This window comes from Adiantum capillus-veneris, chromosome 14 (genome assembly GCF_014529385.1).
Source record: "Adiantum capillus-veneris isolate H3 chromosome 14, ASM1452938v2, whole genome shotgun sequence".
In the NCBI taxonomy this organism is placed as follows: Eukaryota; Viridiplantae; Streptophyta; class Polypodiopsida; order Polypodiales; family Pteridaceae; genus Adiantum; species Adiantum capillus-veneris.
Window position 1 is genome coordinate 136,896,409 of NC_140944.1, and position 26,832 is coordinate 136,923,240.

Genomic DNA, 26,832 nt, shown 5'->3' on the forward strand with positions numbered 1-26,832 from the left:
ATGTTCTTGAAACGTCGCTCCCGTTCCTTCAACTCATCTACATCCAGATTTTCAACATTGTTTGTTTGAGCCATATCTTGCATGAGAGAGGAATTGGGAACCACATTGCTACCACATACATTATCCACGAACTTGTTTGTGCATGCATTTTTCATATCGAGTACATCACGGCTCATGGTGTCAAATTTATCCTCTTTCAATACATGATCATACTCCATTTTGATGGTGCACTCCTTCAAAGAATTCAAGCCCACAAGAGAGCATTTACATTCTTTGGCTTCCTCTTCAAGTTGCATCAAACGTGTTGTTTGCATCTCAAGTGTCCTCTTGAGATACTCATTCTCAACAACAAGAACCCTTAGCGTGCCACTTTCAATTGCAAGTGCTTGTAAGTCTTTACCTTAGTTGTTTACGGTCCCTTGCAACAATATCAAGTATACCATAATTATGGTTTTCGATGTCTTTTGGTTGTGTTGCTATCTCCATATTGAAAACATTTTGAATTATTTTCTACAATGTTTGTGAATCTTATTGACGAAAAAGAACCCTTGCAAGTGCCGAAAGACATTGTATGTAAAATAAGAGACGAGAGTCAACTCCGTGAACCTATTAGCTTCAAAAATGCTATTGCAAAGAACCTTCCATTACTCAAAAACTTTCTAGTTTGACATCAATGCGTAGAGGTCATTGTGCTCTTTGATTGAGGCTATAGATCACTCAAATCGGAGCTCAGATAAAGAAGTTTGATCAAAAGAGTGAACTATTGTTTAGTAGGTCAAAAACGGCTACACTAGAGAGAGAGAGAGAGAGAGAGAGAGGGGGGGGGGGGGGGGGGGGGAGGGAGGGGTAGAGAGATGGATTGAGAGAGCATGAGAGAGAGGAGGAGAGGGAGAGCGTAAGCAACAAAGAAAGGGATTGAGAGAGCATGAAGAGGGAGAGAGAGAGAGAGAGAGAGAGTAGCGAGATGGAGCAAGAGAGAGTAGCTAGATGGAGCAAGAGAGAGATAGAGATAGAGGAAGTGGTATGCAGTGGAATAGAGAAAGAGAGAGAGAACAAGAGATAAAGTTATATATATATATATATATATATATATATATATATATAGAGAGAGAGAGAGAGAGAGAGAGAGATGTGTTTATGTGCGTTAGTTTAATTGTGTCTTTGTTTGGTGTTTATACAGTCTTTTTAGAAAAGGTTTTAAATGGCACCTACAAAGGAACTTGGTGTTGGAGCTTTTGTCGAGTTCATCTACAACAAAGAAGCACTCAAACAAGGATAGATTGAGAAGTGTCAAAGTTATCATACTTGCACGATGGCAAAAATGATCCCCTTCTTCATGTTTCTTTGGACATGGATAATGACATCTTGAAAAAAACAAAAAATAGCATCATTAAATGCCTGGCCAAAAAATGATCTATTAGAGTTTCCAACCTTTGAAACTTAGTTCAATTTTAAATTGACATTAAAACTATAGAGCTTCAAACATCCATCTATTGATTTACAGTGAATTTCAAAGACGGCCAAAAAAGGGGATAAACAATCAACAATATCCCAACATCTAGTGTGTCAGTTCCTCAAAAAACACATGCATGCAGTGTGCCCACACCACCAAGTGCAACTAAAGTTGCACTTACCAGGGCTCCAAAAGGCAAGGCAAAAGTGCTTGAGAGTATAACCTCTAAAATTGTCACCAAGTGGAGGATTCTAGAGATGAAATTGATGACAAGGAGATGGAAGCATACATCTCGATCAGAGCTACTACAGGCGGAGATTTTCCAATAAACAAAGAGGTTATTCTTCATCAAGGCATGTTATTAGAATATCTCAAAATTCTAAAGGTATTTAATTTTACATTTGAGAAGCTAGATATCTGTAGTCATTCTTCTAAAAATTGAGTTACTGAATTATGCAATGAGAAACACTATCACCATGGGTTTCACTATGTCGATTTTGACGTGGTTGGAAAAAAAGAGAGGCTAGTCAGTTGGGATCCCCAACAATTGAAATCCTTGGCAGACACATTCTTACTCAAAGGATATTATGAGCCAAAGGGTTCATTTATTTGTTCGTTGGATGCACCAGGGTATCCATCCATCGACGTCAATAATAAAATCGTTCAATATTGGGAACCATTATAGCAAGACATAAATGATGGCAATATTGGAAACCATTGTGGCAATATTGGAAACCATTATGGCAAGACATAAATGATGAGTTTGAAGGAGACATTAAGAAAACTTGTTGGGCGGATTTATCTGGAAAGATGTTATACATATGGGACAAAAACCATCCATTGGCCGCTTGGACGGGGGTCCTAAAAGATAGTAGAGTTCTTTGTTTCTTAATACCTTACCAATAGCATGTCAGTACAACCCAGTAAGCATGTTTGCATCTTTTCATTCTCAGTTTGTAGCTTATGAGAGAAACATTAATCTCCACCCCAATGTTCGAGCGGAGTTTCACAGCAGTGGACTCATCAAATGTGTTGAATATGATCAGTAATGTGATGTGCATAAACAAGTACGCCACAATGTGTTCAATTATTTAATATGTTATAGCAGCATCCTCTTTCTATGCATCAATGTAATTTTGACTTTATCTCTGTCATCCATGTAATCGTAGATGAACGACACGGATTTTATTGCTACATCATACACAAGCATGTTGTGGATGGTGCATGCAATAATAACATCAAAAAGAGCACCCATTTTTGTAGGCGGTTACTACATTCCTCATTATGATTCCTCCTTTTATGCTTGCATGGATAGAGATCAACAATTTGTTGATTTAGAGGAGGACATTGCATGTTTTAAAGGCAAAGATGATGCTATTTTCTTTGGGGATATGAATGCTCGCACCAAAACATTGCAACATGATACTCAACAATTTGATATGTCATACATTTCAAGGGATTTGGAGGAAGTTCACTTGTATGGCCATACTTCAATGGATGAGAAAGAGCCGGATCACTAGAGAAAGTTACTTTTACACATGTGCAATAGCACAGGTATGCTCATTGCCAATGGTGTATGTTTATGAAATGCAACCAATGGATTTATAAAAACACAATGGATAATTAAAGCAGTAACCCAAAAAATCTCTCTCTATATTGGTATGGAGCGAGCTTTTCTTGCTAGATTTGGTAAGAACAGCAAAAACCAAAAAAGAACTCGCTCCAAATCTCTACTCACGATCTCATCCTCCTATTTCTTTGAGATCTCATTCATGTCCACACCTTGCTATGTCAATCTTTACCGCCCTATATTGTGATGCTTCTCGGGAATAATCCTTGATCGTCACCGTATCTTTCTCCTTTACCACAAAGTTGTGTAGGGTTAGTTCCTTTTGTATCAAGAATAGTCTTTTGATGTTCCTTGACCATGCCTCAATAGTAGTTCTCACCTTCAATAGGTGTCATTGTTCTTTTCAACGTACCAACACTTCTAGCTATAGAAGGTACTTGATGAGTTCTTTTGTGGTTAAGCTCATTACTTTTTTGAATATCATCCATGGAATTATAGAAACTCTAGCAGTAACTACGGAGGAGATGTTGCCATTGAGTCTCTTTAATCAACTGTCTATGGCTCCAAATGATGGCTACACTTTTTAGCAAGGTGACTTGTCCTCATCATACTCGGTAAGCATATTTTCCAATGACTTGTTGAAATTTGTGAGAGGCAAAAGTCTGAAATTAAAAAGATTAAACATTGTAGAGTTTTCATAATCACGCCAATTCATTCGTCAAAGAGTTTTGCACACCTTGAGTATTCCTTGTGTTGTTACATATGAAATCATTTCTTTTCTTACTTATTTTAATAAAACTTAGTTGAAGAAGAAGAAAAATGTAATTATCATGTCATTTAGAAAGCATCGATTAAAAATAGCTTTATAGAGGAGACAAAAATTGCAACTGCCATTAAGACTAAAATCATCTTACTAAAATTCTTAACAAATATGAAGCTTACCTTGCGTTGAATATTGAACCACAAGGGCCTCCGATGCCTCCTCCACAACATTGATTTGAACCACTGAAGTAGGACGTGCTATGTTTTCGTGTTTTTCAGGGCATGCAATCAATAAAAGAAGGAGATTTTGTTTTCAAGTACATTTGAAAAGAGTTCCATAGATTTTGATACTAGGTTTTGAACACATACAAATATAGGTGGAAACTTAACCAAGAAGAGTGCATCTTTATTTAAAGTTTGAAAGGAAGGATTGAAAAAAAAAAAGGCAACACTACAAAACATACCCTTGAATCACCTAATTAATACTAACATGCATCACCAAATTTCTTTGGCAAGGACCACCAAGCAATACTAGTTTGTGTTCCTCTAGGCATTTCAATGACCAAGAAGGGCACGCCATAGGAAACAGACAAAAGAAGTGTGATACAGCAAAAGTTAGAGACAAGGGAGCGAAAGACAATTGTAGAAGAGAGCCGTAGTAGGGTAGAGGAGCCAGTAGGGGGACGGGTAACTTGGGGAGCTTCAATCTCTTTCCTCCGAGCTCGACTTCTTGCGCTTAGCTGCTCATTTTAATCGCCTTCTCACAAGCTTTTAGGAGAATTAATTTGGGGCTGGTTGGATTTGAGAGCCGATGGTTGCGGCACCATTTTCGGAATCACGTGTATAAAAAATCGACATGAATAAGAAGATCAACAAAGACCAAAAGAGGTAAAATGTGATCATGGTGGCTTGAACCCACACACCTGCCAATGAGATGTCGATATCTCGAATCAACCAGCCGTTTTGGCTGCTCTTTTTCGTGCTTCTTTTTTATCATCAAGTGTGTTATATTATGGTTTTATTTGTCCTTCCTCTGGGCCCGTACCACAACTGGCCCCTCTACCCTAGAAACAAGCCGGGAAGAGGAAGCCGAAAACTCTATCAAAGAATCCTGGGTATTAATTAGACTCTAGATATCCAAGGCCAAAGTGGCCCAAAAACCAAAGCCACCATCCGCGGCAGCTCATAGAGCTATGGTTCTCAGGAACCTGCCAAAAGAAAGCCAAGGGTGTGCGTGGTTGGATTGGGCATGGATGGTGGGTGGTGGCAGTAGTAGCGTAGCCTCTTCTGCAACCTGTCGACACCTGCCAAGCTTATCGACCAACAAAAAATCAAACAGCAAAGAACGAGCAGATACAACAAGCAGCCAAGCAGCATACCACACTCATGCAAGAAGGAATGTGGTGGCCAGGTACGCTATGGCTGCGGGGGAGCAAAACACCACTGGCACACTGTTTATGATGTGAAGATGCCCAATCCTATTACTCAGAGTGCATAGAGCTAAAGACTTGAATCGTGAGGGTGGAGAATCTCCATTCCTTACATAGTGCTAACATCGTCTCCTTGACAAAGAGTACAGAAAGAGAACCCGTCTCCCTTAGAGTGATAAAAGAGAAAGAAGCTAGCTTCACACACACACACACACACACACACACACACAGAAAGAGTCTCTATTCTCTCGCCCGTATTCTAGTTGTCGAAGGATTAGGAAGCCACAGCAGATGATCCATTCTCTTTAGCCTAGAGGTGCTCCAGATAAATACCAATATGAATTGAAGGAAAGCCGCCATATTCAATTTCTGAAACAAGGTGCCAGCCTTACTTAGATCTAAGGAATGTTTAGCATGCCAAACAAGACACGTAATTATAGACTCGTTGTAGTCATCCAAAAGACATAAACATCAGCTCCATCAAGTGTCGTATTGGCTAGAAACTTGGATAAATGAACTCCAGCTATTCAAAAAAAATCAGCCTTTTTATTCCAAATTATCAATTTTTCAGCTTTGCGCAGTGAGTAACCTTCAGGCAAGATCCAATTCCATTACTTTTCATAGGCACTCATACCTTAATGAAGATATTGGAAAAATCCTCAAGTACTAATTTACTGAAGATCTTTAGAGACAACTTGGCAAGGCTCACCAAAACCTTTTTCTTAACCAGAGAGACAATGAACACACCAAAAACACTTCCAGTTTTTAGGTTAAAAATTTGAAGGACTTGCCAGTTTTACACTAAAACCTATAGAATCTAACTGATGTCCTTCAAGGCAAGCTCGAAATGTGGTCACGATTAGAATCTAACTGATGTCCTTCAAGGCAAGCTCGAAATGTGGTCACGATTTTGCAATTTTAGTCAATTAAAGATGCACTAAAGGCCAATTTTTTGCAAACACTGCAAATGGGTATGAATCATTGAGGAATGTGTGATTTGGACTTTATACAAAGCTTCAACTCTAGCCTTTGTCAATGCATTCCTACCCCAACAGAGAGGCAGTGAACTCATTTTGCATATACATATGTGGTGTTGCATGTAGATAATACTGACAGTGATGTACAAATTATACAGTAGTGCCTGAGAGATACAACAGAATATTAGCACTCACTGAGTATACTCCTTAGGACTTCCATTCTTTCAGGCTCCTTTAACTTCGCCATAGCTTTGCGTTCGATCTGCCGAATCCTTTCTCTGGTGACATGAAATACTCTGCCTATCTCTTCAAGGGTTCTTGGCCTCCCATCATCAAGCCCATACCGCAATCTCATAACATCACGCTCTCTTGGCTTTAGAGTCGTAAGCACCACATCCACATCTTCCTTGAAAAACTTTTGCAAGTATTTGCAATCGTAAGGATTGAATGAGCCATCTGCAAGCATTTCCTGAGAAAGAAATCCAGTAGCATGATGACGCAAACTGTCTTTTTAAGTAATTCACCAGCATATAAAGGTGGTATGAGACTTACTGCCAAATTCATATTCAAATCTTTTCCCACTGGCTTATCCAAAGACTTGCAACGCTTGGTTGTTTTAGACAACACCCTTAGCCTTTCCATGCTGATTCCTGTATACTTGGATATGAACATATCAGAAGGAATATGTCCGTATTGTGCCTGAAGATTATCCTTGGCTCTTCTTATGGTTAGCATGGTTTCGGACGCATGAGACTGCATAACAAAAACAAATGAACCATGATAATCGAACACAGTCAGAATCCTGAACTGGGGTTACCGCTAGTTCTTGCTTATTACAAATGTTAATATACTCAGTTAAGCTAATCTACTGGCCTTCCTTTTTAAAAAATCATTAATAAGCTAGATTCCTACAGACTAAGGTCTAAGGTAGCTACAGTTTAAACGATAGGATGAAAGAAACAAAAATGAAAACACAGCTTGTAAAGTTTGAACACCTTTCATATCTAATGTATTAACTTTTGGCTTTCCAATGCCTTCATGGCGAAGGTTCTTTCACCCTTCAACGAACATATTCAACTTAAATAAATTTCTTTCATTTTAGATGAAGTGGGCATGGGGAGGGGGGGAAGAGGGGGCCCGCGGAGGGGGGGGGGGGGGGGGGGGGGGGGCGGGGCGGGGCGCGGGCCTGTGGCTAGTAGATTCATCATAGATCTGAGGCTAGTAGACTCATCATAGATATGACATACATGGTGTAAGACACATGAAACTGCAAAAGATTTAACCACAAACAAAAATCACCCACAATGATGAATAATCACATAACCTGCATCTTGAGAGGGCATTACCGTTCTTACTTAATTAGAAATGCTAACAGACTAGAGAATGGCCTGATGGTACAACTTCACATGATCTTGACCATCAAAACCAACGAAACCATAAAGATCAAAATACGTTATTGCACATCTCAATGCTTTAAGTAGCTTGTCTTATATCTGAAGGCCCCGTCTCAACTAAAGATGAAAGAGCTTAACACAACTATCAACATGATGAGCTTCAAAGAGCTTACAGGTAACCGAAGAAGCCGGGACTTCAGAACCAGAGCCTTTGTTATTGCCTGCATAATCCACCAATGTGCATATGTTGAAAATTTGCAACCCTTCTTTGGATCAAATTTTTCACAGCCTCGAATTAGCCCCTGACTTCCTTCCTGCAAAAAGAGAATTGCTCAAACAGTCAAAAACCTTATGGTTTAAGGCAATAAACTCAAGCCAAATGAGATGACAATCTCAATCTGCTCAAAATATAGCTCCTGTCAAAGATCTGACAAACACAAAGCGGTTTACTACTCATTTTAAGAGGCATGATGAACGAGTTTTCAGAAGAAATACAGAACTTGAAAGTACATCACACCCGGCTAGTTAGATGTACCAGAATTGCATTCAAACTTAGACCTAAACTAGCCTTCAAAATGGACATCAAGACACAAATATGCGAGAGAAAAGGCAAGGCCTTCACATGCCTTATATATACCAAGATGAATCTAGGATAAGCCTAGGTACACATTTAAATGGAAGTGCAAGATATAGGATCACACTAGTCATCCACCAGACAATATAACCATCAGCTCCATCATGGCTAGTATTGACTATATACTACGACATCCCCACTAACCTCATGAACGCTCAATAGTGGGTGTGAAACTAGGTACCAATATATGCTTCCCCGCACGCGTGCACACACACTTTTCTTTTGCATTCTATATTACCTGTGGGAAACCTAAAAGGGAGGGAAAACCCACCAAAAAGGGAAGAATATACAAGCGATGAAAGCTGCGCATCATGTGTATGCATGCCTAAGCAAATGAAGAATATCTCTAAACTGTCCAAAGATATTTCTTCAATGTCGATGTTAAGTGCAGCGGAATGAATGTTTGAACTTTGCTCAAGATGACTGCTCCGAACTGTGCTCAAGGTTCCTTTTGTTCTTATGGAAGGGAGAGCCTTCCGTTCTTAATGAGAGAGTGCAATGATCACAAACAAACTGAATGGACACTGTGCGTGCAAGTGTATGAGATTGAGAGATAGAGAGAGAAGAGAATACGACACCAGAGACGTTGTAAAACCCTCCTCTGAAGGCCCCACTCTCTATGGCGAGAGCGGTCTACTTATGATTGCACAAATCTCTACAATGCTTGGACTTGCCGACGATGTCGACGACAATGAGAGCGACGATGAGACGGGCTGAAATCTGGAAACTCTAAGGGCTGAAATCTGCAAATCTTCTATCTGCTGAATTTTGACTCTATATCAGTGACAATGTCGATGGCGACGATGCGATGACGATGCGCTGAAACGCAAATGCTGAAATCTGTGTTTTCCGGGCTGAAACTGTAAGCCTTGCAGAAACTGACCGTGCGGTGAGGAACTGCTGCGGGAAGGTGAGGACTGCAAGGTTCAGGACTTGATCTGCGATGTCTAAGGGCTGAAAAATGAAAACACTGATGGTTCTTGAGGTTCCGTCGTGGAGAATCTACAAAACGCTAGGGTGTGATGCAGATGCAAAAACGCTAGGGCTGAAAATCTGCAATCTGTCGCCGGTTGTTCTACAAATGCAGAACGCTAGGCTTCTTGTTTAGTCTTCTGTCGCCACGGATCTGCAAGAGCAAAAACGCTGGCTTATCTAGTCCAAAAACGCTAGGTGGTTGTTGTGGAGCAAAAACGCTAGGGCTTGGGGTTCTGCTGAGAAGTTGTCTGTTGAGCGAGTGCTCCTACTGCCTCTTCTGCCAATTAGTGCTACTCTAGGTTTGCTTATATACAAACTTACTCAATTTGCCCTACCTAATTTCCAACAAAAGTCACTTAAAAATAATAAGTGAAAAATGTCAAAAACAGGGAAAATAGGCTAAATGCATTGGAAAATTTCCCTGAAGGATTCTGATGGATTTTGATTGGAATGCTTATGATCATGCTATGTGAAACCAAAGGATATGCATCTACACTAAGTGTCTGGACATGCACGGTCTGCGAACAGACTCACAAAAGTGCCAGATCAATTCTAAATCTAGACTGACTGAAACCTTGTCATGCTGTAGCTTGTCCACGGACACATAGGGTTGGATGTGTCACGTGACATCCCCTCCTTTTCAAAGTGAGGTACTGGTACCGAACTGTATGGCGTCGAGGGAGATCGCCAATAGCATCTAGAATCCTGGAAGAGACTCTTCGCCGGCCCACTTTGATGTGTGGGTCGTGCGGTACTTGAACTTCATAAAGGTCTGCAACGCTTGCTTCTTTGGGCCGTGCCGAAAGCGACGCAAAGTCTTATGTGGCTCCTTCAATGATTCAACTTCATCGAGAGTCATGCTTCTTTCTTCTTCAAGAATCTCCATGGCTGAAAATTCCTGAAACCATTTCCAACACAAAACCATCAGCATACCTATTCATGTAAAGTGAGTGGGAAAAATCTTGTCGTCCTAATAGACCGTGCATGCAATGTAGATGAAGAAAGAGACGGAGTGCCAAACCGTTCACCACACATACGCAAACAATGAGATCGAATCTTTCTCGTATGATCTGAAGCAATCAACTGTGGCAATTCACAACGGAAATGCTCATGCTTGGTGCTCATACTTTCATGTGCTCTTTTGACAACTGTGTCGTACCAAGGGAGAGACATGGAATGTGACTTCCTTGAATGCATACTTTTCAGCTTTCCATGAACAATCCGCATACATTCGTGCTCATTCATGAGTGAAACGTGCTCAACGTACAATATGTCATGCCTCGTAAAAGGGATCACATAAAGACGTTGACTAAAATACAGGAAACAATCACGAATGTAACACTTGAGCAATGCGTGCGTATGAATCATGCGAACACATAATACTTCCTGTGAGGGTTCTTTGGACCTAGGCTCGAGAGCCAAGATCGGTTCTTCCTGATTGGTCGAATCTTCTTGTGGGGGTTCTGTGGACCTCGACTCGGTAGCCAAGATCGGTTCTTTGTGAGTGATCGAATCTGAAATGAGATTAGCTTCACTAGAGAAAGTGTCAACTAACACATCATCCTTGTGAACAATCACATCATCTTCATGCAAAACATCATGTGCTTGTGAGAAATCACATCTTGATCATGCAAATCATCATGATTGTCATTGTCATCCAAATCATCATGCTCATCATTATCATTCAAATCATCATGCAAATCATGTGCATCTTGCTTTAGAGAAGTAGAGATTGAGAGAGTCTCCGTCCCCTGAATCTCTAGCATATGTGCCTACACTTGAGAAAAGAGTCGCACGAACTCTTTCATGTGTTGGTCGCTCTTTTCTTTTATGGCTTTGTACTCGCGATCAAATTCTGCTTGACTTTCTTTGTTTTCGCGATCCAATTAGGCTTGTCGTTCTTTGTCTTCCAAGTCGTACTTACGCTCTATGGCTGCCATGCTTTCTTCGTATTCACGATCTATGTTTGCCATCTCTTCTTCGTAGGCCTTTCTGTCTGCTTCTCTTTCCGCTTTTCGTGCTTCGCGGTCTAACTGTCGTTCCATAAACAACTGCGTCAACTCCTTCATAGGAGTAAGTGCAATCCTTGGAGTAGATGGGGAAGAGGGAGGGTCGGAAAAACCTCCTGGTGGGGAAAATTCTTCTTCGCCTCTCTCATGTTCATCACCTCCAAGCGAAGTATCCATTCCGCTTTGAGTGATGACCATCCACTGAAGTCTTGGGTTCGTGTGGGTTCTTGTGGTCTTGGGTTCTTAAGTTCACAAGGAACTTGGGTTCTTGCGGGGTCTTGGGTTCTTAAGTTCACGAGGAACTTGGGTTCTTGCGGGGTCTTGGGTTCTTAAGTTCACGAGGAACTTGGGTTCTTGAGGGTCTTGAGTTCTTGGGTTCTTGAGGGTCTTGAGATTCTTGAGGTTTTCTTTCGCTTGCAATCTGTGTTCGAGAAGGATCTTCTCTTCACCTGAGTTCTGCTCTTTTTCGCGGGCGCACCCCTTGGCGGCCTTGCACTCACACCAAGGTTTCTTTTTCCCACCTCATGTCGATTGGCCGGCCGCTAAGTGCACGGTCCGCTCTCAATGAGTGAAAAGAGACACAAGGGGAGGCTGGACAAGCCCTTCTTTCTTGGGGTTCTTGTCACTCTTCAAAAACACGATTAGGAATCGACACGCCTAAGCAAACTTAGGTTCGTGCGACCTCAACAAGCAAAAAAAATTCTTGTGGTTCTTTCCTTGAGTGATACAGAACACTGCCAAAGCTCTGATACCAATGTTAGGTGCAGCGGAATGAATGTTTGAACTTTGCTCAAGATGAGTGCTCCGAACTGTGCTCAAGGTTCCTTTTGTTCTTATGGAAGGGAGAGCCTTCTGTTCTTAATGAGAGAGTGCAATGATCACAAACAAAGTGAATGGACACTGTGCGTGCAAGTGTATGAGACTAAGAGATAGAGAGAGAAGAGAATACGACACCAGAGACGTTGTAAAACCCTCCTCTGAAGGCCCCACTCTCTATGGCGAGAGCGGTCTACTTATGATTGCACAAATCTCTACAATGCTTGGACTTGCCGACGATGTCGACGACAATGAGAACGACGACGAGACGGGTTGAAATCTGGAAACTCTAAGAGCTGAAATCTACAAATCTTCTATCTGCTGAATTTTGACTCTATGTCGATGGCGACGATGCGACGACGACGCACTGAAAACGCAGATGCTGAAATCTGCGTTTTCCGGGCTGAAACTGTAAACCTTGCGGAAAGTGACCGTGCGGTGAGGAACTGCTGCGGGAAGGTGAGATCTGCGAGGTTCGGGACTTGATCTGCGATGTCTAAGGGCTGAAAACTGAAAACGCTGATGGTTCTTGAGGTTCCGTCGCAGAGAATCTGCAAAACGCTAGGGTGTGATGGAGATGCAAAAACACTAGGGCTGAAAATTTGCAATCTGTCACCGGTTGTTCTGCAAATGCAAAACGCTAGGCTTCTTGTCGAGTCTTCTGTCGCCAGGGATCTGCAAGAGCAAAAACGCTGGCTGATCTGGTCCAAAAACGCTAGGTGGTTATTGTGGAGCAAAAACGCTAGGGCTTGGGGTTCTGCTGAGAAGTTGCCTGTTGAGCGAGTGCTCCTGTTGCCTCTTCTGCCAATTAGTGCTAGTCTAGGTTTTGCTTATATACAAACTTACTCAATTTGCCTTACCTACTTTCCAACAAAAGTCACTTAAAAATAATAAGTGAAAGATGTCAAAAATAGGGAAAATAGGCTAAATGCACTGGAAAATTCCCCTGAAGGATTCTGATGGATTCTGATGGGAATGCTTATGATCATGTTGTGTGCAACCAAAGGATATGCATCTACACTAAGTGTCTGGATATGCACGGTCTGCGAACAGACTCACAAAAGTGCCAGATCACTTCTAAATCTAGACCGACTGAACCCTAGTGCTGTAGCTTGTCCACAGACACATAGGGTTGGATGTGTCACGTGACAGTCGAAGGAGAGTTGTAACGTCTGTCTTGACGAGATCTTAATCAAACACACCCCAAAGGAGATCTTATGTGACACGTTTTACGGTTAGGGCTTCTACGTCAAGGTCCTAGACGCACTAGATCTATGCGTTCAACGAGATCTAAATCAAACACACCCCAAAGGAGATCTTATGTGATAGGTTTTAGGGTTAGGGCTTCTACGTCAAGGTCCTAGACGCATCGGATCTATGCGTTCATTTGGCCCCCTGCCCCACACTCACTTTCCCTAGAGGGGTGGTCCATGCCAATCTCTTGGTCAAAGCCGAAATCCTCTCTGCTATGAACAATTCTCTCTATGTCGTATTTGCATCTGAATTCATCTACGTTGAATTAGGGACATTTGTGTCACCTTCAGGTCTTGCACTAGCTTGATTGAGTTTTGCAAGAACCGGCCGAAAGGCCTAAAGCCAAGGAAAAGAAGAAGAACAGAAGAATTACCAACTTGTGAAGTCCTGTTGAGTGGCCCAAAGTTATAAATAGGTTAAGATCTAACCGCAAGGGATCCAAACTCTAATAAGGGTCCGCGCACGCACACACACAGTATATATTTTTGCATAAAAGTGATGATGTGGCACATCGTACAGACTTTTCCACAAATCATATCGCTAACTAAGATGACGTGGCATAACTATACGGATTTCCGCCAGACGCGCTGCCATCTATTGATGATTTTCACGCAAGCTTTTGGGATGCGCATGCTTTTGAGTTTAAGTGCTTTTAGGATTCATGCTTTTAGGGCTCTGCTTTTGGGCATCCCTTGTAAGTTTATAAGTGCCTAGAGGGCCACTTCTCAAGAGCATCTAGACGTAGAATCGGGATCCCTCGGGAGTTGTACTTTGCAAAGTGAAATAATACAGAAATGCGAAAGAAGTGTCAACATTTGGGGCCAATGCATCTTGGCTCGGAAATCCGTCATGCCGTGTCGGCTATTGTCTCTTTCTTTCACACTTATTCAAGTTACGTCAAGTGTTACCAAGTGTGTAGATTGCAATTATCTATATGTTTCTGTCCCATCCATTAGAGCTCAGCTTGCTTCCTTGCCTCTGCAAATCGAAGCACAATCTTGTTGACATGGACAAAGCACCAGGAGATCAAAACTGCTCAAGGAGAAAATCTACCTAGCCCTTCCACTCAGAGGAAACCAGAAGAGACACATGCCCAGTACGTGGTACAACAATTGGTCCATTTAGCCGAGCAACAAAAACAAAGACCGACGGATCACAAAATGACCTTGAAAGCTTCGCACAACTATTTGGGCACCTTGAATCCCCCTGCTAACTCTGTTATGCCACCCCAACCGTCTCGGATGTACTTTTCTCTTTCGCTTTCGAAATCACGTGATTACCTCTTAACGACATAGCTCTAGAGATGTCTCTTAGTTTCTCGGAGGCATTTTCAAGAATATTGCTTCAAGAGAGCAACCGTATGTGGCTTCCAAAGCACCACTATCGTTGCCTCTTGCACCTCCACCCTATGTCCCACCACCACCTACCACACCCTCCTATTCATCAAATAGGCACCATCACCATTACTATTATTACTCAGCAACTCCAATGGTACATTCGGATCCAAAACCCTTCTCAAGCGTCCAAGATTCTCACAACGCTCTCAAGTTCTTACAATAGTTTGACGTCCTCTTCACTAACGGACATTTTACAGAAGAATCCAAGTTGCGACAAGTTACCTCTTTTCTCAAAGATAGTTGGTGGGTTGCACTAACCAAGAAAAATAACAATTCGAAAACCTGGCATGACTTTAACCCGCTTTCAACCCAAGCTTCCTTGATGAGACCTTTAAAGTAGCCTGGTCTGGCCTTAGGTTGTATCCCTTGCAAACTCTTCCAACATACAACCAAACATTTTGGGACGCTTATCTACCAATAACCACTTTTCGAGATATTACTTTTGCAAAAAAAATTCAGGAGTACATTGTGGGCCTTTTCCATTGTGAGATTACTCTATAGAGAAAGTGGTCTCAAATATACGCTAACTTATGTCACATGCAAGAGTGGGTTACCACATTATGGAGAAAGAACTCATATTTACCGACATTATTGCTCCTCAGAAGAGAAACCCAAGTTCACCATCCTCCACCCAAGATACCCCCAAACCACTAACTGCTCCAACACTTCTACTCGACGACTGACTCATGAAGAGATGGCACAATACAGATCAAAAGAAAGGTGTCACAAATGTGGCCTTCGTGGCCATGTTTCTTGGGACTCTCCGGAAAATCCTAATAATAAAAAATCACTTCCATATGAAAGCACAGAAAACAGGAAACCCCAACCCTCAATTGGATTGATTTCTAATTTGATAGGTGTTCCTATTGCAAACACATCCAATGAACCATGCAAAGCTATGGGAAAAGTTAAAGATCAGGATGCCCTTATCCTCTTTGATTCAAGCTCCATGCAAAATTTTATCTCCCCAGAATTAGCTGCAAGATTAGGTATTGAGGAATACGCCAAGGGGATGTAGATCGCACATCGGGCGCGCTCCCGTCTTCGTCGCTCTGTCTTATAGGACAGCATAAAGAACCCAAGAGTACACATGGGTTTTCGTAGAGAATCTGACAAAGATAACACCTCTCGGTTGTGCAAGCAAAGAAAAGTTGAAATCTGTCACAAACTACTGACGTGCAAAGCCGCTGAAGAGCAAAGCCAACCTCTAGATCTCGATCGAGGGGCCTAAACCCTAAGAAGAAGCAATGGAAGAAGAAGTCCGACCAACTTATGGGAGCCCTTGCGATGTGGCCCAAGTGACCTAGAGAAATTGATGACGTAGAAACTAATGACGTGGCAGCAATACGGACGCTCCGCGTTTTGCGTTGGCTGATGACATGTCATTGTCCGGATTTCCGCAATTTGTGCTAGCAACTTTTGGGCACCCGCTTTTGGGCACCCGCTTTTGGACACATGTTATTCAAACTGCTGAATGAAGGCCAAAGCCCATCTTGGAACCCAGAAAAGGATTCAAATTTTAACAACTATCCACCTTCTTTGAATTCTTTTACTTTCTTGCTTGTCTTCGAGAAAGTCATACTGGTTGGTTCTGTAAAAATGCTTCTTCTTTGCATAAAACATGTGGTCATCGGAGTCTGAACTGTCAGAGGATGACTCCTCTATAGAACTAGGCAAAATTTGGGCTTCTTTGCCTTTTTCTTGCCCTTCCGAAGCTTTGCTTTTTGCTTCGCATTTTTTCTTTTCTGTCCTCCTCGCACAAGTCAGAAGAGCTAGAAGAACTGTCAGAAGAGGAAGAAAAAGAAGAACTGGGTAGTCCTTCAAATCGTGCACGCTTCTTCTGCTTTCTTGCTGATGCAAAAGAATATTGACGACCCAAATAACCCGGGAAGTCAGCCCCCTTCTTGTGCTTTTTCTCTTGCTTTTTTGGATTTGTTGTTTTGTGTCCAAAAGCGGGCTAATGTGTCTGAACCACCTCTTCTAATTCTTGCTCTGTAAACATCCTCGGAGAAGGAGGTTTCTTGATTGCCGGTTTGATGGGTGGTTCTATGGCTTTCTGCCACTAGGTGTGCACTTCTACGATGTGTTGTCGACGTTCCATCTCCTCAAGTTCGTATTGAGTAGGCCGAGGACTCTTCCTCTGTTTGACCATTAAAATCTTCTTCGTGATCTCCTCCCGCATTAGCAAATGCAAAAGAAGTCGACTGATTCTTGTAGGAATTAGTAAGTGTCACGAGAAAAGGATCGGATTTCCCGATAGAAGAGATAACGGCCGCGCTCTGATACCACTGTAACAAACTTGGACACCCCAAGTCAAGATTCTACCGGGACACAGCAAAGATTCACTTTGAAACAGTTCACAAAGACGACACGGCCCGGCGTAGTTCTGTGCCAAGAGGTATTAGCCCCAAAGATTGGCGCCCGTTTCGGTATTTCTTTTTATTTTAATCTTTGTTCAAAGTACAAAGAGGGCCCGCGGGTGCTCACTCTCATACTCTACGTCCAGATGCTCTGAGTAATGAGCCCCAAAGGCCACTTATAAAGATTTGCTGAAAGCAGAGCCCCCAAAAGCTTCTCAAACAGCCTTTCAGATTCTCAAGGAAAAGTTGATAATTGGACCAGTATTGGTTTTATCATACTTGCAAAAGCCCTTTGACGTTTACTGTGATGCATGTGGTTTAATTTGGGAGCAGTCTTGATGCAAGAAGGCCATGTCATAGCTTACGAGAGAAAGATGTTTTCGCGTCCTGAACGGGTTGCACAGATTTATGAGAAAAAGCTTCTGGCAGTTTTCCATGCTCTTACTCGGTGGCAATATATTCTACTCGGAGCCGACTTTACTGTCTTCACAAACCATCAAAGTTTACGCTAGTTCTTGTCGCAATAGCGGCTTTCCAAAAAGCAAATGAGATGGGCTAACATCCTATCACAATTTTAGTGGCAGATAGGTTGTCTGGAACCCCCTTGGTTCTAGCTAATTCCACGATACATCATCGAAGCTTCGAGGATGTGGTAGATCAGTACGACACAAATCTTGATTTTGCAGATATCTTTCACTGGATACAAGAATTCAACTCCCAAATTGCAATGGCCCCAAACAATGGCGCCCCTTTCGGTATTTCTTATATTGCTTTAACACGTTACACTCTACAAACTCTACTCTACTTCACCTCCCATTAGAATGCCACAGAAAGTGCCCAACATACTTATTTGAAGGCCCTTGGCCTCACCCAAAAGCAGTTACATAAAAAGCAATAGGTCCTAAAAGCATCTGATCCAAAAGCTAGCGCCGAAAGGGTTGTCCATACGATGCTGCCACATCATCAACATCCACGCAATTTAGGGGGTGTGCGTATGTGATCTACTTTATTTTAGGGTTTAGGCCCCTCGGTCTGGTTCTTATATGTTGGGTTGTGTTAGAATTATTAGTCCTAACCCTCTTTAGTCTTTAGGCAACTCAGCCGACTTCATTAAGTTGGTAAAACTTCTTCTCCTCCTACCTCTAGGGTTAAGGCCCCTCAGCCAAGATCTGCAAGTTGGCTAGGGCTTAGAAAGTCGTAACCCTCTAGGTCTTCAATGGTTGACACGTCAACAATTTGTGACATCAATACAAAATGCAAAACTCCATCCATGCGCAGAAAAGCACATATACTCTCATTGTTGTGACTTGCTTTTAGAATCTTTGTCAAGACTGTGTCATTTCAAGCTGTGCTTCTGCAAAAATATACTCATATATTGTGCAATTGATATCCAATACGCAACATAAAACCAATAATCAAGGTGACAGTTAAGAAACCACATAGGGGAACTGCAACATGACCACGAAGATCAGAACAGGCAACAGGCTGTCCCAAGGTTGGAGCTCTCCAACAGATTGTATGACTCCAAATGTTGCTGACTATACAAGTGGATGTCCCCGCCCACTACCCACACTGGTTTACGACTGAAGGATCTCCACAAATCTGTTGTTGAACATCAAGTATATGTGAGGATTCTAGGTGCTAATCCTTAATTAAGTACTTAAACTCATGATTAAGACTTAAGAAACTGAAACTGAACTTAGAACAAGACTTAGAAGACTCTGTGTTTGATCATTGATTGTGTGATACAAGGGTTCCTTTTCTAGGAATTGAATAGTCATCGGTGAAGAGGCATGTCTCTTTGTGAAGAGACATGACTTTAGGCGAAAAGACACATCCTTTCGGCGAAGAGCTGCAACCATTGGGTGAAGAGTCACATCCGTAAGGTGAAGGAGTGTGACCAGTCATCGAAGGAGTGTGGCTTTTGGCGAAGAGGCACGTCTTTTGGGCGAAGGGGTGTGACCATCCAGGCACAGGGGTTCTCCTTGGCATGGCACTTCGCGTATCTGCAACTAGGAGTAGATGTATTGCTGTTAACATAGTCACAATCGTGACATTCCCTCCCATTTAAAATGAGAGCCCGTGTCAAAGAAATGACTTCTGATGTTGATAGAACTCTAGAAAAGCATTGAATCTTCGAAAATCTTCAGTCTTTGAGTTATCTGAAGTCTTTGTCTTGAACCTTTGCTTCTTGCGAAACCTTTTTGCTTTGACTGCTAAATCCCATGTCATTGCATTATTGAAAGACTTTTTAGAGGAACCTTGCATAATCAGGTTGATTGCAACAAGAGGTTCATCTTCAAAATTCTTCATGCGATGTAAGATTTCTGGTTCAAAATCTTTCAGTAACTGCGAAATATTTGGGGAAGAGGAAATCTTCTCAAGGTACTCCTGAGATGGGGTGACTTCAACTTTATGAAGCACTGGAGAGGATTTTGGCTTGAGACTGTAATCATCTTCTAATAACGAATCCCAAAATTCTTCAGAATCATCTTCTGGAACTGTAACTTCATGACTTGTAATTGGCATATCATCATCCAGTAAAGAATCAAAGAAAGCATAGTCATCTTCAGACTCGGAATCTGCAACTATATCTTTATCTTTGTCTTCATCGATTGATTCGGGAGAAATTAATGAATTCAAAAATTCATCAATAATAATATCTGCATCTGCATCGGAAATCATATTCTCTTCATAATCCATTGTATCATGTCGCTTGACTAGTACACGTGAGGCTTGAATCACTCTTTCCACATGAAAAAGCCCATGTAAAGTCAATTCACGTCCATCTCTGAACAAATTGATAGTATGTCCAACTAGGACAAGAAAGGGATATATGAGTCCAATAAAAAAGAGAATGGAAAATCTAGTGGATCAACAACAATTTTCTAATGCAGGGCCCATGATCCTTGGGCTCTAGAGTTTCACTAAATGCACACATGGGAAGTGAAGTGCAACAGAGAGGACACCATGTCGTATCCTCAGAGACACGAATCGTATTGACCACAAATTTTCCTTTATCCTTAGCAGAATCTGGTTATTCAGAATTCAATGATGTTTCCGCGTTGGAATTTCTTTTCAAATTAGACGGATTTGGTCTCTTTGGACATTGATACCATCTATGGTCACCACTGCAAATTGTACATAATCCTTCCTTCTTCGAAGTCGAAGGTCCATTTGACGAAGAGCCTTGTTGAGTATTGGAATGCCCATCTTGAGAAAAATCACGTCCTTTACCACGATCAAGTGGAGGAACATGTGAAGAAGATCTGCTTCCAGATTGTCGATCTTGATAATAAAACTTTGAAGTTGAATAAGGTTGCGTTGCTTGCTGCCTGAATTGAGACTGATGTTGCTGACTTTGGCTATAGTTGTCTCTGCGATCGCGTTGTGAAAAGTGAGCGTTGTTTGAAGATCTGTTACCAGGGAGAAAATTCCGAATAGGGCATCGATTATCGCCAAGACGCTCCACATAGGCAATTGCAGCATCCAAGGTGGTAGGGTTGTATTTGTGCACATCGTCCTTCAGGTTGGGTTCGAGTCCGTCGATAAAGCTGTGAAGTTTATCAGAGGGACTAAGGGTCTCTATCTCCAGAGTTAATCTTTGGAACTCTGTGATGTACGCGGCCAAGGAACTTGTCTGGTTCAGGCGGCGAAGAGAGGACCGGGCATGAAAATCCGCATTGGCAAGTTCGAACGCCTTGCGAATAGCACGCCGAAATTTATCCCAAGAAGGTGTGTGTTTACCATCAGCAACCCGTCGTTGCCACCAAAGAAATGTTGTGTCCTTGAGCAGAGAACTAGCAAGTGCAACTTTTTTACTCTCGACCAAGTCTGTGTTCGATAAGTAAATCTCCATTTTGAACAGCCATTGGTCCAACACGCGCTTGTCGCGGCGACCAGTGTATGGTTCCGACAATTTAACATCAAGCTTCTTCTTCTGTGCAGCATTAAAAATTTTGTAAAGTAATTGAAGTTCGCGATTGTCTACCTCTTCAATTGGGTCTGGTTCGTTTGGTTCGTCCATTGAAGCTTTGGAAGAATGTGTTGAAGATGCTGCATTAGTAGTTCGAGAAACAGCAGGTCGACTTCGAGAAGTATTTTTCGTGTGCATCTCATCCAAGCGAGTGTGAAGTGATGCAAGGCTTGCGGAAAGTGTGGCCATCTGCTCCTTAATAAGAGTAAGGGCATCGTCAGATTGACCACCTCCATCCTGAGAATTTGGCATGGTTACGCCTCAAAAGGAACTAACAGGTGCAAGTGCTGGGTCGGGAACAGATTCTGCGACGGGAGCACTTGCGGAAGCTCCGTTATAGGGAGAGGATTCGCCGGTACGGCTTCTTCGGGAACTTCGTCTATATATGAAAGATAAGGGACCCCGAATGCATCGTCTACCATGGGTGCGATTTCCATGGCGTCCAAAGGACAAGCAAGGAGCCAACGTTTGTGAGAGAAATTTGCAGAATAACATGCGCCCATTTGTAATGCTGCTTGTTGGTCGTCATGTATTTCTCGTGAGTGAATTTGGGGAAGGGTTAATGTATAAGGTAAGTTCACATGAGGGCTTTTAAAAAATTTGGGTCTTTGGGCGGCCAACTTAAATCAAGTGCTTGGCCGGGTGGGGTTTTTTTCATATTAAAACTTGCACTGAATTTAACTGGCTGCCCGTTGGTTAATTAATCCAAATGACCTTTGGTTGGCCGGTCAAGTTTGGGCGGGCGGACACCACTTAAAATTTATGAAGTGATTATAGGTTCAGCCAGCGTTTTTAAAAAAACACTCCAGCGTAAGAATTGTCCAACGCAACCATTCCAGCCAACGAAGAGGTTTAGAAGGCAGTGTTTCAGCCCAGCGTTTGCAAATTAGAAGGCAGCGTTTCAGATTTCAGCCTGACACTATGTGGGGAAAGGGTGCGCTAGTGAAGGTGCAAACCAGCAGCCAGCGTGTGAACTTTCAGCCTTATTGTGTACGGACAGTCCCGATTGGCAAGCAGCAGCACTGAATCATGAAGAGGCATGGCGAAGAGGCAAGCCTATGCAGGAAGGGGCAAGGCTGAGAGAGTGCGGTTGTTCGCGAAGGGACTTCCGCGTACAAAGAGTCATGGCGAAGGGTGTCACCGAAGAGGCAAGTCACCCACGATTTTGTTTGCTTGCTGTGTGTGCTGGACCGGCTGAGATTCACAGCAAAATTCGCAAAGGGGCACGTGCACTTGGTGACTCTGAAGCCTTCACACCCGAGGAGAGACTCCAATACAACTTCACACACATAATTGATACTTATGTAGTTAGTATTAGGATAACAAATACCATGTTACCTGATACCATCAGGGAAGAGATTGAATTCCATCTTTCTTCTGCTTCCATACAACTCCAGGTAGGGGTAGAGTGTAGGGGCGGTGAGAGGCTCACAACCTTCGAGTCACGGAAAAAATTTACTCTGGTACCACTGTGAGGATTCTAGGTGCTAATCCTTAATTAAGTACTTAAACTCATGATTAAGACTTAAGAAACTGAAACTCAACTTAGAACAAGACTTAGAAGACTCTGTGTTTGATTCATTGATTGTGTGATACAAGGGTTCCTTTTATAGGAATTGAATAGTAATCCGTGAAGAGGCGTGTCTCTTTGTGAAGAGACTGACTTTAGGCGAAAAGACACATCCTTTCGGCGAAGAGCTGCAACCATTGGGTGAAGAGTCGCATCCGTAAGGTGAAGGAGTGTGACCAATCATCGAAGGAGTGTGGCTTTTGGCGAAGAGGCACGTCTTTTGGGCGAAGGGGTGTGACCATCCAAGCGCAGGGATTCTCCTTGGCATGGCACTTCGCGTATCTGCAACTAGGAGTAGATGTATTGTTGTTAACATAGTCACAATCGTGACAGTATACCACCCAGGGATTGCCAACCTGAATCTCAACTAGTATCGACAAGCTCACAAAAGGGCGTGGTCATGGCCAAATTTGTAGATCCACATTACTGTCAATAGAGAGAACATGGAGATGAGTAGTCCACACTCCAACGTTAGCTCCTCAAACAAGTGTCATATCGGCTAAGCAACTAGCACCACATGCTCCACCTCTAGGCCTCATTCTCTCAAGTCGGATGATCGAACAAGTAGTAGTACCAAAGACATAAAAAATCCCACTCTGTCCCTACGTCAACCCCAATGCATCCACCAGCATATGCACGTGGTCTGCTGGATACCAGATGGACAAGAGCAACTGAAGCTGGAAGTGAGAACTTCCATCCTTGGAGAGAAAAGCATTGAAAATCCTCCAATGATCTGACAAAACTTTCGTTCGAGGGGTACATCATTGACTCGCGTGAAAAGCACTGTGAGTCCTCGAGTGATCTGACAACTTTCGTCGGAGTGGTACATCATCACCTTCACCAAGATCTAGAAAGGTCCACAGTATACAAGCTTAAGAGACCTCAAACAAAAGGTTCATGCATTTCTCCTCGATACAAAATTTCAACGTCTTGTCGCAAACACAAGCCTCTAGTCTGAAAATAGTCATTGGAGTATATGGTTTTAGATTTTACAGATAGATCAAAAACGCAAAGACAAATTTCAGATGTTGAAAAAGTTTGTAGATTCATGGTGGAGCTTCAATCACCTCAAAGCAGAGTGTGAATGTGCTTCGTAAGGCCTATGATATAAAGAATTGCAGCACCCGGAACAACCCCAATTGAAAGCTGAAGTTGGTGGTTGCTTCATTGTATGGTGGATCCATATTATGCTTGCTGAATACCAAGACACAATTCTCGGAGTCAGCCTTGAGAATTCCCTTGACACATCGCGAGGCCTCCAGAGCCTTGGCAAACCCATGGAGAGAAAAAGGAAAATACTGCTGTCAGATCTTCTGGTAACTCCAGAAAATAGATTCCTTGCTAGAGGAGAGGAAGACCAAGGATTACATTGTAAAAGGAAGGACTTCCTCAGGGTGGCGATTGGAACATGAAGATCTGCTTCAGTGTTGTTTCACCTGCTGCTTGTTAGGGGGATTTCTTTTGAAGTAAGAGGCAGCAGCTTTACAGGTGCTGAACCAAAGCAAACGGCAGCAAGTTTTGAGCATGCAATTTTAGTCAGGCCTCGATGCCATGCTAGTCCCTAAAATCTGAAACCGAGTTTCCACTAATGACTGCATCACTCCCTTCACACAATTTTCACCCAAGCACTTTGACATGCTTTCTTCCTGATCTCAGGAGACAACTAAGCCAGAGTCTTGCACTACAAATGATCAAAATTATAGACTCTTCTCTTGCATCATAAAAATATCCTAGCAACACCCGCAATCAAGTGATGCAAAGTAGCACTGGAATTTTGAAGCCTTAATAGACATACAGCATTTTGTGCATTGAACTATGAGGCTTGTTTGAATAAGATACACTAACCTGAATGAGATCTTCAATGTTTAATCCTTTCCCCTCATACTTTCTGGCCACAGAAATGACAAGCCTCAAATTGCATTGAATCATTGTGTTCTTGCAGCGTTGGTCCTCAGTCAATCGACTTGAAAATTCACCAAGTTTCATGTGCATACAATCTGCCCACTCAGCCAGTGTGGGTTCCCTTCCTAACTGCTCCAGTAGTACTTTCTTGGCAGCGTTCAAAACCAGAAGGTCCTATCAAATTTATATAGAAGAGATAATTAGAAACAATCAGAACAATATTGTGATTGCTTCATTGTGAAGTTTCCACATACACTTACTTTGTTTATGACAATCCCTAAAGCTTTTACTCTGAGGTTTCCCACCATTAATTGTATACCTCTTTAGAGAATTTAAAAAGCTAATGTCAAGTTGTCAGCTATCATTATGGGTGGTCTATATATACATAAGATGATGCTTAGTTACTGCCCCTCTTAAAAGAAATAGGAAGAAAAGAGGTTTGCCGTCATTAACAGTGCCATGTGGCACTAATCAACAAGCTTTATCCAACGGTTCAAACTTTGCAATGGCTCCCAAGAGCTCAATGCTTCACTAAGGTCTTACGTATGTCAGAAACTCCACCAACATAACATGCTTTTGGCCCTAGGTAGGACCCCTCTATTGTGTTTCCATGACTGAGATAACCTAAAGAGAAGGAGTAACTACCTGAATCTTACTGGAGAGAAACACTTCCTCGGCAGCTGTCAGGATTTTTGGCTTTCTAGAACCATTGCTCACAAGAAAAGAGCGAATGGGATCCGGCGTACTGCGCTGCAAAACAGGTACTTTACATTTACTATTTTTTGTATTTAGGCTACTTATTTTAGCAGCAGACACTGCAAGAGATGTCTTTGTGGCCTTTGCACGAGCTCTCTCCCTCTTCAATAATCTCTCATTGTGCTTTGTTGATCTGACAGCAACGCTTTCTCCTTTTCTTGTGTGTCTTCGATCATTCAAATTCTTCGACCTTCCATGAGTGCATGAATTGTCTAGAGGTATGGACGAAGAAGCATCAATTTCACTACTTTCTCTGTGGTCAGCCTCTTCTACATTGAAATCAAAAAGGCTCAATTCCAATTTTTCCAGCCTTGCTCTCTGAAGCCTGAGAAGATCTGCTTCGGATATGCATTCCGACTTGTAGTCATGCATATCCATAAGAGCCAATGCATAGCTTGCTGGTTGCAGACCTTCAATCCCTGACGAGCTTTTCGCAGCAGCAAATGCTTGTGCATCACCAGTTGATGTATGAGTTTCAGTGACTCGGACGGCATCAACTCTTCCAGAAGGTACCACATTCTGCAGCTTATGCTTGTAAACAGATGGCACCATAGCCCAGGATCCTGCAAACTCTGATAAATGCCTGAAAATGGCAAACAACTAGAGAGTATATAGCAACTCTATGGTGGACCAGAACCCTGAATATTAATCCAAAGACTGCCCTGACGGACACTCTCACTATAGCTGTAGAGCCAAAACCCTAGACCTAACTGGTAGAAAGCTTGAAAGATTACCTTTTGGAGAAGCATGTGATGTAAGAGGCAAGGTAGCAAGCAAGATGGTTATCTGATGAAGAATTGCAAGCGCAAGGGGGCACAACAATCGCCATTTAGGCAAAAAGAAGTGCGTCATCGAGCCATGGGGTTGAACAAGAAGCCCTGTTTTAATATACCTTAGGTGTACCTTAGTTGCCCTAGCACGAAATGAATGAAAACAGAGCTCTCGTTCTATTGTACCTTAGTTGCCCTAGAATGAAGACAGAGCTCTCGTCAAATTCGCGTGCGCGCGCGGGAGCGAGTGATGAGTGAGGTGGCCGCATGGAGGCAGCTCGAACGCTACCTTTCTCCGCCACAGAATACAAAACCTGTTTCCGGGGGATATAATATCTACCAATGTTAGCTTGCCACGGTAGTATCCACGAACGCAGTTATGCACTTTTTGTAAAGATCGTTACACTTTATCAAAGAATATCTGAAACCCTTATTAGGCTGTGTTGAGACGATCCACAACACTAAGTAACACATAGCATTAAAGAGGGGGGGGGGGGGCGGGGGGGGGGGGGGGGGTAATTAAAGAGGGGAGGTAAGGAGATCGACGGCTCGCAAGTGGATGTGGGAAGCCCGAGACGCATTAAACCCGGACGTGCAAGAATCGAGGCAAAATGGGGGTAGGTCAACGTGAAAATATGGGTCGAACGTCGTCTCGATTCGAACTCAGGGCCTCGTTGCCTAGATTGAGACACATGGGCTAACCATCTCACTCGTGCGCACATGCTGTTACCATAGGCCATTTTTATTGGATTTTAATATTAAAACATAGGCGTTGCCCTGGTTTAGTGTGTGAGATCGGCTTTAGTTTTTAAGTGTATATATACGGC

General features: G+C 42.6%; 2 protein-coding genes across 2 annotated transcripts; both read right to left on the minus strand.

The window, feature by feature from the left end:
- Nucleotides 1-6,103: 6,103 nt before the first annotated feature.
- Nucleotides 6,104-26,329, minus strand: LOC147443210 (uncharacterized). The gene is made up of 7 exons (XM_086529118.1): nucleotides 26,192-26,329; nucleotides 25,970-26,113; nucleotides 25,125-25,818; nucleotides 24,423-24,653; nucleotides 7,760-7,900; nucleotides 6,745-6,945; nucleotides 6,104-6,661 (listed from the first exon to the last, which is right to left on the minus strand). The coding sequence occupies exons 2-7, from the start codon at nucleotides 26,062-26,064 to the stop codon at nucleotides 6,377-6,379; spliced, it is 1,647 nt and encodes a 548-aa protein (XP_086385244.1). The 5' UTR covers nucleotides 26,065-26,113; nucleotides 26,192-26,329; the 3' UTR covers nucleotides 6,104-6,376.
- On the minus strand, nucleotides 20,051-24,412 carry LOC147443211 (uncharacterized). The gene is made up of 2 exons (XM_086529119.1): nucleotides 23,645-24,412; nucleotides 20,051-23,531 (listed from the first exon to the last, which is right to left on the minus strand). The coding sequence occupies exon 2, from the start codon at nucleotides 21,257-21,259 to the stop codon at nucleotides 20,069-20,071; it is 1,191 nt and encodes a 396-aa protein (XP_086385245.1). The 5' UTR covers nucleotides 21,260-23,531; nucleotides 23,645-24,412; the 3' UTR covers nucleotides 20,051-20,068.
- Nucleotides 26,330-26,832: the final 503 nt, after the last annotated feature.